The 12,059-nt window shown below is 40.6% G+C and overlaps 1 protein-coding gene across 4 annotated transcripts in view; it reads left to right on the forward strand.

Moving 5' to 3' along the window:
* The window catches only part of PDXDC1 (pyridoxal dependent decarboxylase domain containing 1), an 84,165-nt gene extending 72,478 nt beyond the window's left edge, over window positions 1–11,687 (forward strand). For 3 of the 4 annotated variants that reach the window (XM_037814138.1, XM_037814136.1, XM_037814137.1), the window contains exons 14-23: window positions 1,804–1,867; window positions 2,986–3,074; window positions 4,108–4,213; window positions 4,555–4,726; window positions 5,297–5,415; window positions 6,354–6,475; window positions 7,925–8,017; window positions 8,107–8,203; window positions 9,207–9,311; window positions 9,911–11,687. In XM_037814138.1, the coding sequence (XP_037670066.1) occupies window positions 1,804–1,867; window positions 2,986–3,074; window positions 4,108–4,213; window positions 4,555–4,726; window positions 5,297–5,415; window positions 6,354–6,475; window positions 7,925–8,017; window positions 8,107–8,203; window positions 9,207–9,311; window positions 9,911–10,167 (1,224 nt within the window). In that variant the 3' untranslated portion in view covers window positions 10,168–11,687. Of the gene's footprint in view, window positions 1–1,803; window positions 1,868–2,985; window positions 3,075–4,107; window positions 4,214–4,554; window positions 4,731–5,296; window positions 5,416–6,353; window positions 6,476–7,924; window positions 8,018–8,106; window positions 8,204–9,206; window positions 9,312–9,910 lie in introns of those variants that run through there. The other variant, XM_037814140.1, reaches the window with a different exon arrangement.
* Window positions 11,688–12,059: the final 372 nt, after the last annotated feature.

The following is a 12,059-nucleotide window of genomic DNA, read 5'->3' on the forward strand; positions in this document are numbered from 1 at the left end:
GACCTTTGCAATGATTTAAACTTTTCTGGTTATTGTATTATTTATTCCAGCATTTTAGGTATTTACAATTGATGATTTCAGTATTAGCTAGAATACTAGCTAGAATATGTTGCTAGAACCAGAAGTCTACATACAGTATTTCTTATGCACACTGATGTCTGAGGCCACTGAGCTCAAAGAAAGAAGGAAACAAAAGACAATCTATATATACATGTCTAGGCACACAAATCATTCTTCCTTATCCTAACATAGGATGGAGAATGAGTGGACAATTTTGTGGTCTTTTTTTTTGTTCCTTCTTGCTTGTTGGGCTTATTCCTTTCTATTTTGATAGTAAGGCCCTGTAAGTTTAAAAATATTCATAGATATGTTTGTTTATATGAAAGTTAAAGGAAATAACAGATGTGAATACACTTTGCACAGGAGCTGGCTCAACAAAAAAAGTGGCTCTTTGAATGTAAAGCTCGCTTGATATGAACTGTAAACACACTGTCCTTTGAAAAGTTAGTAGCGAAGATCTTGGGCCAACTCCTTCCTCTCTAAGTCAGCATTTCCTGTTGTGGCCCTGTTAATGAGTCATTGCACTCAGAACCTTGAAACATAGCTTTTATGACTGGAATTATAATACTGGAATTGTTGACTGTTTAAGAGATCTTCCCCAGGCACATCCTCTCCCTGTCCCCCACCCCAAGCCCCACCCAGGCCAAAATTACTGAAAAGTCTGTGAAAGGCGTTGCTCCTCCATTTGTATCCTGATCCCATGGTAATGCTGATGACTGACTATACTTTTGTTCAATGGAGAGCATGAATGTATTGCTGTGTTATCTTAAGGCAGTGCATGTTGTTATCTGTTTATGAAATCCATTAGTGAAGTAGTGGTCTACTTGACTATAAATACTGCTTCAGTGACAGAAAATATATAGACTCAGTTCTAGACTCTGGTTATCTACATTGCTATTAGGACTTGCATCCTGTTCTGAGAGTTTTACAAGGTGAGAGGGAAGTACTTTTGTCTTTTTTTTTTCCAGTGAGTTTAAAAAGGTACAGACCTGATTAGATTGGCATAATTTCTGGGATATTCCAAACAAAGGATTGACTCTCTTCAACACTGATTCTGTTTCCACTTTTCCTTGCCTTTTTTGATCCTTTTATGTGAAACTATGTTTATCCATTATTACTAAAATTCCCTCCTGCTTTAGTTTCAATGCACCTGTGTAAAATATTAAATTAAACTTATATGATTGTATAACTCTGTAGCTTACATGGAGTGACAGTGTGATTGTGAAAGCCTTGTGGCTCACACTCCCTTTATCCAGTGTATGGATGGATGAGTAGAAAAATGGGGACAAAAACTAAATGAAAAATAGGGTGGGTTGGGGGTGGGATGGAATGATTTGGGTGTTCTTTGTTACTTTTATATTTTATTTTTATTCTTTTTGGTGTAAGGAAAAGATTCAAAAATTGCTTAGGGTGATGAATGCACAACTGTATGATGGTATATGAACAGCTGATTGTGCATCATGGATGATTTTATGGTATGTGAATATATCAATAAAACTGAATTTTTTTAAAAATGTAAAAAAAAACCCACAACAATTTATAATCCAGCAGTTTGTACTTTAGGACTGTTCATAGTTATGTCTAAGAATTTTACTAAACCATTGATTCCTCTAGCAACTGAAATTAGCCCTTGAACTTTTTAATTAAAAACATCTCTGGCCTGTTTTTCAAGCTCACCTTTTCATCTTGTAGGTGTGTGGAATTTAATTTGTTACTTAGTAATATCAAACTTCCATTTTTCAGGTGGAAGATGAGCTCAGTTCTCCGGTAGTGGTGTTTAGATTTTTCCAGGAATTACCAGGCACAAGTAGGTGATTTTTTTCTTTAAAAGAGGGCTATTTGTGTATTTGCATTTAAGACCTTTGAATTTGAAACTGTCTCAAGTCAAATAGATAATCCAAAATATTTTTTATTACTAAAATCTTCGGTCATCATTTAAGAAGAATTTAACAATTTTCACAATAACTACAGTCCTAAATGCTTTAGCATTTTCCTGATAGTTTCCTGTAATTAAACCAGTATTTCCCAAATGCAGTGCCTGGACCGGTGCTGGTATGGCTGAGAAAGAATCACTTGAAAATATAGATTCTTGGGCTCTACTCCCCAGATATTTTGATTCAGTACATTGGACTCAGGGATCCCTATTTTTAAAGAATGGCCCAAGTGCCACCATCCAAGTCTAAGCCACCATTATTTTTCCTAGAACATTCCTCACCCCTTCCTAATGCATGGTGTTTATACTTGCTGTGCTCTCTTCCCTCCCGCTCTTCTTATGGCTGGCTTCTTCTTTTCACTTAGTTCTCAACTAAATGTCCAGCTCCTCAGAGAGGACTTCCTTATCTGTCCTTCTCAGGTGACTCCGTCGTATTATATTAGAGCCCTCGCCCTCTTTCATGGCACTAACAACAATATATAGTGATTTTATTTCTTTCTTTATGGTCTGTGTCCTCAACTAGAATGTAAGCTCCAAGATGACAAAAACCTTGTCTGTCTCCTATCCTGAGGGCTAGCACAGTACTTGGCACGAGTAGGCACTCAAGCCAATTGATGGGCGAAGGATAATTCTGTTGTGAAGCCCGGTTTGGATGCTATTAGGTACTCTGATTTACCTTGCACAGTGCATGGTAGACTAGTTGCTAACGTGTAACTTTACACTTTGATTTCCTCCAAAAATCCCTTGAAAGAAAATTATTTTCTAATGAAATTAAGAATTCTGTTTGCGTGAGTGTATTCAAGTGTAATAATTTTTGTGAGAAAATACGTGTGGAAGCCATAAATTCTCTGTCAGATATGTGTTTCATTTCAGTAATATTTGAGAATATTCCTTGGGGTTAATATTGGGATCTAGGTGATATGTGTTGGAGGTGTTTGTTTGGGTTAGCTGTGTTTCTGGGAGTGAATCCCCTTTTTGTGTTTTGGGGTCAGATCCAGTGCTTAAGGCAGTACCAGTGCCCAATATGGCGCCTTCAGTAGTCGGCCGGGAGAGGCATTCCTGCGATGCACTGAATCGCTGGGTAAGAATGGTAGCCATCTGCTTTTTCTTTTACATGCCAAAGCATTGTCACCTGACCTGACGGTTTTGGATAATACAGTTGTCATGTATGGGAAATCATATACGCATGAGCCTCCTCCAAGGGTGCTGTTCCTCTTCTGGATTCTGATCTTAAATCATTACCTCACGTACTGCATGACCTCTGGCAAGTCATTTCAACACAGTTCCCTCCATTTCCTCATGTGACCATTTCCTTGCTGCTCTGCAAGGGTGTAAAACAACATGCACAATACTTATTACAGTGCAGCTGCTTTGGAGGTCTGGTGAGCATTCTCTAGCAGTGTCAGAGAGCACATAAGAAGAGTCTCCTGAACACCTTTGGCAGTCTGGCAGTCTAGAGCAAAAAGCATTAGGTTTTGGCAGCCTCAACTCTGACACCAGAATTTACTTCTTGCATTTCAGTCTAAAGAATTAATCACTGATATGCTAAAAAAATAGGACAATCACCACAGCAGTATTCATCTCAGAAAAACCATGGACGTGCCCAACCCTTGGTAAATAAGTTATGGGACAGCCATATAGTGGAGTTCAAAGTAGTATTAAAAGCCGTGTAGCTGAATGTTAAGGCAGAGGGACTGGTCATCATCAATTAAGTAAGAAAACTTTGTGTAGAATTTCTCTTTTTTAACAAGAACAAAAAAACTCAAACACACCCCTCCGCACACACACATGGAGAGACGAGGGGGCAGTAGACCGACATGATAACAAAAGGTATTTCTGAATAGTGTTTTCTGGGTAACTTTTATTTTATTGTTTTGGTTTCCCTGTATTTCCTAGATTTTTCTACAATGAACTTGTGGTTTTTAATAAGAAAAATATAAAGCATACTGTTTTAAAAGGGAAGCTACTTTAAGTCTTCAGAGAATCGAAAAATGAAGGGAACTGAAGCCCTCTAGCAGCCTCCTCGGTCTGGGGCTGAGCGGATGAGGGTGGGGCCTGAAGGGATGTGGCCTCCGTGCTGAGGGAATGCGTGCACCCTGCCCTTTCCTCCGCAGCTGGGAGAACAGCTGAAACAGCTGGTGCCTGCCAGTGGCCTCACTGTCATGGATCTGGAAGTCGAGGGCATGTGTGTGCGGTTCAGCCCTTTGATGACAGCAGCAGGTAGCTAGTCTCTGGATTTCTCTCACTTTGGGAGCTTTGTTCTGATGAGAAACAATTACATGTCTATTAAAGTCCAGGCTGTTGGGATCAGTCAACTTTCCGTTTACCTAGTTATCAGAATCCTCTTTGTAAGAAACCAGTACACCTGCAGCATTAATTTTCAAAATCTGATTCTTCTGTACTTGGGTTTGGTAGCTTTTTAAAAAACTCCTCAGGTTCAGTTAATTGGATATACCTAGAGCTTTTGACCTTTCTGAGAGCAGAAGTGGGAATCCTGCTTCTCATTTTTTCAGCCATTCCAATAGCATTTCTCATAACATTCTGTGAGCATTCTGTTTCAGTTCTAGGAACTCAGGGAGAGGACGTGGATCAGCTCGTAGCCTGCATAAAGAGCAAGCTGCCGGTCCTGACCTGTACCCTCCAGCTGAGAGAAGAGTTCAAGCAGGAAGTGGAAGGAACGGAAGGTCTTTTATATGTTGATGACCCCAACTGGCCTGGAATAGGGGTTGTCAGGTAAAGTTCTGGCTTGTCTTCTGATCCGGTGATGTTAATTTTTCTTTGTTACATACAGAACATGGGTGTGTCATTTTCTGAACAAGCTTAGAAATCCAAGATGACTATGTGTAGTCACAAATATAAGTGTCTTACAAAACTTCAACTAGATTTTCTGGGCATTTAAGAAAGCATAGTACAGCAGGTGATTCTGCCCGCCACTGTGCTTGGTGAGCATACGACTCTCCTAAAGTGTGTTCTGTCTATATGTGACAGTTCTTAATTAACTAGGAAAAAGCACACACAGGCACATAACTGACAAAGGATTACTAACTAGGGTATACAGAGAATTACAAGTTGTCTTTTTTCTTTTAATACTGCAAATGATGAGACTTCCAGACCTTGCCTTGTTTTCTACATTTCATGACTTTCCTTGTGACATTCTTGAAAGTGCTCAGTCTTGAGACAGTGTCATGGCTCCTTTGCCACCTATCTTGTTTCATGTTCTTGTTGAAACTGCCTATACTGCTCTGTCTGAAGAGACATTTGATCTTTGTAGATTGAGATAGTTCTGTTTGGTATTGTTTATAGGTATGAACATGCTAATGATGATAAGAGCTGTTTGAAATCAGATCCTGAAGGAGAAAAAATCCACGCTGGACTCCTGAAAAAGTTAAATGAACTGGAATCTGACCTTACATTTAAAATGGGTAACTACTGCTTTTGTAAGTCAACTGTGAATTTTGGAAGGATGTTTTCTAGCTGGCTCAAAGGAAAATATGTTTTATCTCTTTGGAGGAAACTGGTTTAGTTCCATGAAGGTGTGGTTCTTCCTAGGGTCAGATACCTCTGTGAGAAATGAGCACTATTCCTAAAAGGAATAAACGCTCACCCGATTGTGGAGAAGAAAAGAATTTATTCACCATCTTGCAAGAATGGGCGCCTAACTGAAATGTGGGAGGTTGGCGCCCAGAACAATAGACCCAGCAGGATTTATTCCCTACACCTAACTCGCAAGTCCCTCCCCTGTTTCTCTAGTGGCTGATACTTCAGAGGTTACATTCTATTGGACAAGCCTAACTAGCCCGTGCAAATTTGAAACATGCAGCTGGCACAAACTGGAAACATTTGAAATAAGTTTCCCCCACGAATTTGCAACATTTGAAACAGGTGGAACAAATCTCCACCCCTGGCTATAATGGTTATGCCCAGGCCTCTTTAGAGCCAGTCTGGGCTAGTTTGGTAACAAGTTATGAGGCTATTTTGGGAACTTCTACCCCAGAGTCTCTGCCTTTCAAGGATAGTAGATAGTGGGCAGATAAACAGGGGAACTGACCGTGGATAGTGGGCAGATAAACAGGGGGACTGACTGTGGACTACAGTTTGTCTTTTTAACCCTCTGCCAATTTCTGAACTGCCCCACCCTACCAGGCATGCTTATCCTGTGTGAAAGCTAAACTTAATCTCATTCTCACACCTCCCTTCCCCATCTGCAGGGCCTCCCCTCCCCTTAGGAGAACCATTTTCCTCACCCCATAAAGGAAGGCTCCTTTTTCGCAGGGTCATGTTGATGCTTAGGAGGGCAGACCAACATCTGACTCATGACAGAGGACTTGGGAACTGATTGTGTCTGCGGTCTCTTCTGCAGGCCCTGAGTATAAAAGTATGAAGAGCTGTATTTACATCGGCATGGCAAGCGATGACGTCGATATTTCTGAACTAGTGGAGACAATTGCAGTCACAGCCCGAGAAATTGAGGAAAACTCAAGGGTCTGTAAGACTAATTTGGTGATTCATTCCTTTTCTGGGGTTGGCCTATCCAACCAGCTGGGGTCATGAAGGAATAAGCTCCTCTCAGAAATGTCTGTTCATTCACTTTTTGACAAAACGTTTTTAAATGCCTCCGGTGAGCATTTGGAGCATTGCACCAGGCATTGTCCCAGACGCTAGGAACTCAGGTGGGTTTCTCACAGTACCAGCCCTTGAAAAACTCCCAGGCTAGGGGGACAGGGGGGAAGATACATGTAGCAAAGTGGTGTGGTGAGCACTCTGGGGTAGATTTAGGGGTGGGTGAGCCTCAAGGAAGACTCATCCAACTCTGTCTGACAAGGTTAGGGAAGACTTCCAGAAAAAGGAAACATTGGAGCCGGGTCCTAAAGGATGCACAAGACGGGTATTTTGGTACCATAACTTCCCACCAGTAAATAGTCCTACGCTTTATCGGCCAGGTGGCACGGAGGACCCGGCTACAAAGCTTAAAAGACATTCTCCAAAGCAGATGTCTGATTCACTAGAAATCTTTTAATCAGAGAGAAAAAGGTGCCACAGCAAGACTGGCCTGAGAGGAGATAGAAACATGTCATGGGATTCATTTTTGGTAATGGTGGAGAAGTGTGAAATGAGGCTGAGGGGCCAGCTTTATTCATTCTTGGGTAGACTTCAGATTTCTTCCAAACCTGGCTGTTACTTCTGGCTCCATTTGCACAAATGTTAAGTTGTGTGTCTGTTTGCTGTTGATATGACATGCAAATTATAGGAACGGTTATCTTTCTCTTCTCTGTTTCCTGGCAGAGATGAGGCTGGTACCAAGGTATGTCTGCCTAGGCCTCCTTGAGCATTTTGTCCTCTTCTATTTTATTTTTTTTTTTCCCTAAGTACCTGGTTCTTTTAAGATATGACAATTTATTATCCTAATGATCAAACACTTTAAAGAACAACATATAGTTGTCTAAGACTTCTTATAGATTTGAGGAGGTGTAAGCAGAGTCTGTCAGAAGTTTATCCCTAGGACAGATTTGGCAGCACATGACATTCTTATCAACACTCCTATGCACTGTATTACAGTAAAAATGACTGTCGTGCTCTGAGCACGGGTACCATTCTAGGACAATTGAATCACAGTGTTGAGATGGACTGGGGCCCCGGCATCAGACCTTTTCTAAGGTCTCCAGGTGATTCCAGTATACAGCCAGGGTGGAGGGTCAGTACTCCAGGTGCCCTTCTGTAGAAAGAGAGCCATATAGTGGCCTCAGTCAGTTAGGTGATAACATTTTGTCCTTTTCTATTTGACTTTTCATTTTGTTTTTAAATTGACATTTTAAAAAACAGAATTCCATTTACTGACATACTTTTGAAAACTGTCCCCAGCATTGTGTTAATAGTTCTTTTAGGCTTCAGTCAAGACCATTAGACAAGTTGCCTTTCTTGGTCTTAATACAGCTTCTGGAAAACATGACAGAAGTTGTTCGGAAAGGAATCCAGGAAGCACAGGTTCAGCTGCAGAAGGCAAATGAGGAACGACTTCTGGAAGAGGTGAGGCTGCAGATTAGAACTTCCCAACTGGCATCAGGCTGGGAGCGGATGCAACAAGCTGACCTTGAGCAACGGGTTGTGTTTTACAGGGAGTGTTACGGCAGATCCCTGTAGTAGGATCCGTGCTGAATTGGTTTTCTCCAGTACAATCTTCACGAAAGGGAAGAACTTTTAACTTAACAGCAGGTAGGACAAACTAGCCTCTCCACAGAGCTCACTTACGTCAAGAATTTTGACCAAATGCCCTTGGGTCCCTACACTCCTCATGCTGGGAAGCCTTTACAGGTCTCATTCTTAAAATGAGTCCTGGGCCAGGAATCTGTCTAAAGATACCAGATTTATCTGCCCCAGTTACTCTGTCATCTCCTTTCTCCCACCCCCTGACTGCTGAAATAATATGAAAGCAGATACTGTTCCTTATAGCAAGCAGACTCATCTTCCTGGAATCCAATAAGAAATGTGTTCATTCAGCTGTTCAGATACTCGGGATAAAGTGTCTTGGGCATTTTGGTTCAGTGTTAGTATTCCTTACAGTCCTTGTTTGTGTTTTGCTCCAGTAAAGGACTTCTTTTGAAAGGGGACATTAAAAGATTCTTGTAAGTACCACTGTAACATGTTACTTCAGAACAGGCAACCAGCAAATATCACCAGTTCCTAGGATTTGGGGAAGTTGGTATTAAACCACATGACTCGTCTTTTCCTTGGTGTTCTACCAAGGAAACCAGTCCCTAAACCTGAGGTCCCTTCCTCTATTCTTTCCCCAGGAAATGATGACTACATTGTCGTATGATAGAAAAATAAAATCTGATTTTTAATCAGCCAAACCTCAGCCTTTAGCAAAGAAACATCCATTTCTTGCTGATAAAGTACATTTCCCAGTTGGGCCTGGTTCCCCAGACACGTTTGATTGAGCCCACTGCTGGCTGAGTGTCTTCAGATGTACTTTGGGTACTTGGGGAGAGAAGGTAAGACACTCCTGCAGAACTGGGACTCGTGAGCACAGCTGTGAGGTGACTTTCTACAGTTCCTGGAACATTTCAGGAGGACCAAAGCCTCCATCAGTCTGTGGGAAGCTGAATAGCTGGAAGAAGCTCATCAGCAAACAAGGCTGAGTGAGGGCAGGTAGCATCTCCCAAAACAGTCTGTGCCAGGAGCTACCGCCCACCCCTCTCCTTTCTTTTCCCGGCAGGCTCTCTGGAATCCACGGAACACACATATGTCTCCAAAGTACAAGGTACAGGAGTAACACCGCCTCCGACCCCCTCAGGCACTCGCACTAGACAGAGACTTCCAGGTACATTCCATCTCCATGTTTGAATTCATTCATATCGAAGAAAATTGGTTATATTTTTCTTGGGAAAATAGACTTTTGCATCATGTAACACTGTCCCCCTAAGTTTGTTGTTATCTACATTCCTTTGTTTTTCCTTTTTTTTTAATTAACTTTAATATATACATATATGTATATACACACACACATAAATATTTAACAGTGATAACTTTGAAAGTACAATTTCACAAGTAGTTAGAGTCCTTTGTTTTCTTGGTTCTTTAATCCAAGGTCCTTTTTCTCTCCATTTAAGATTAGCTTTTACTGTTCCTTTAAACAGCCATTTCAGTAGCCAAGGGAGGGCTTGAGCCTTGAAGAGAACTAACCTCTGCGTGCACTCCAAGGGGGAAGTTAGGGTCTTGAGATCATGTTTAACTGGGGTATTTACTTTCCTAAGTTTTTCCTGATTAAGGTAAACTTTGGTGCCTATGCTATCAACAAAATGCATCAGAATGCTGAAGCAGTTAAAACCAAGCAAAGCAATTGTTTGTTGCTCAGATAGCTTTTGTTGCAGTCGCATCCTGTACCAGCCTTTCAGCACTGTTCGTCCAATCTTCCTTTAGGCCAGAAGCCTTTTAAAAGGTCCCTCAGAGGCTCAGATGCTTTCAGTGAGACAAGCTCAGTCAGTCACATTGAAGACTTAGAAAAGATGGAGCAACTGTCCAGTGGGCTGGAACAAGACACCCTAGAGGCTGGCAGCACTGGGCAGCACCCAGGGGATGCCACCCTTCCGGAAGCAGACCAGACCGAGGCCCTCCAGGATGGGGCCCAGCGCCCAGATGATTTCCCACAGGTAGAAGAGCCGGAGAGCTTAAGATAAAATTCAGTGTTTGGTTTGAGACTGTCCTGAATATTGTTTCAGGGAAGATGAAGTTATATTGAAAATGTGAACTGTGCCACATGCTAATACAATAGGAATTACTGTTATTTGTGCTTAACTGGGAGTTTTTTGCACAAATATGTGCCTGAAAGCCAAGCTTTTTAGGAGGGGAATTGAGTGTTAATTTGGTGGTATGTTGAGCAACAAACAACTATTGTTTCTATCCTAACCGACTGTAGTAATACCATTTTTCCCTGAGTTACCGTGAACACTTTTTATTCAAAAAGAACACTTGGCATTTCAAGTGCCTGCCACTTGAAACACTTGCTCTTTCTAAACATAGGTGTAAATTATTAGGTTGCACATAATGACTTTTTCGTAAAACAGCTTTCTTTTAGAACTCTCCGGGTTCTCTGCTGTACTTCTACAGAGGAGAGACAGCATTCTTTGCCATCTGTTTGAATTGATGTTTTAGTTTGATCAAGTTGCAATATACAACTGGATTGTGTTTGGCTTAAAGGAGAATGGGTTTCAATGGGATTGCAAGTGTGTCAGAAGCCCTCTCCTGCCATCCCTAACTGCTGCTTTTCCTGGAGACATAAGTAAGGACTGTGTCCACTCAGGCTGTGGCAGGATTATCAAGCAAGTTAGACTGGGCAGTGCTTCTGTCTGTGACTTTCCCCTGCCACAAATCTGTTTCTCCCTTTATATACTATTTGTAAACAGATTAAAAGAACTCATCTATTAAGAATAATTATAAAATCTGACCATATATATATATAATTTTTTTTATTGCTGGTAAAGCTTTTAAATTGGCACACAAGTACAGAGTGTGCTGGTTTCTACATTTAATATCAGAACACCTGAAAGATGCTATCCTTAAGAGCCTAGTATTAAATATGCTGTGTAGCATCTAGTTAAGTTTAAAATAAGTATACCTTTGACCTATCTCACATTTATGAAGCTTATGTAGCTTCTGTTCCTTTAGCAGTTCACCCTCTTGGGCCCAACTCAGAAAAAGGAACCAGAAAAGTCATCTTTCTCAGGCTGCTCATATAATTGGAAGCCCTTAATTACTGCCTTTCTGTTGCTACTTTTCCAAAAGTACTGCATAACTTTGTTTATCACAAATAATGGCCCCTGTGCCTTTTTAGTCCAGCAAATTCAAGGTATAGACGATCTTTTTAAAATGGTGGGGAATTCACACTGGGTTTGTGGACTGTAGTAATTGGAAGTTACACTCTGATTTCATGTCATTTCTGACATTTGGCACTCATCAAAGTAGTTTTCCTTTTTTGGGGGAGGGGTGCAGATGATTAAACAAAGTCTTCCCTATCTTTTTATTTGGTGCAATGAAGTATAGCAGATAAAATGGGGGCGGGATAAACTATCACCTTTAACAAGATTAATTTTTAAATGTTTTTATATTTGGAATTGTTACATTGGTTTTGCTGAAACAGAATTTCACCCTTAAGATACTATTTGAATGTTGGTTTCAATAAAGTTTCTTGAAATTGTTACCATTGAGTTCAGTTCTTAAATATTATTATTAATTTGACATGGATATGAACTTTTCTGTGTGTTTTAATTTGACTTCCTGTGGAAAGCAACTTCAGAAAAATAATGTCTAAAAATAAAACTTGCATAATAACCACAGTTAAGGCATTATTTAATGACCTAATACCTAAAAGAGTAGATTTATCAGTGGTTTTTTTAATGACTCTGAGATTAAATTTGGTTTCATAATAGATAAGCAATTTTAGAGATAATTATATTGGAGAACAGAGATCAAATCCTATTTTTCTCTCTAAACATTTCATCCCATTTATTTAGAAACCAGTTTTGGAGAACTAAAATATTTTGGGGCCAAAAAAAACCTCTGGGATATATAA

Source organism: Choloepus didactylus, chromosome 21, assembly GCF_015220235.1.
Source record: "Choloepus didactylus isolate mChoDid1 chromosome 21, mChoDid1.pri, whole genome shotgun sequence".
Lineage (NCBI taxonomy): Eukaryota > Metazoa > Chordata > Mammalia > Pilosa > Megalonychidae > Choloepus > Choloepus didactylus.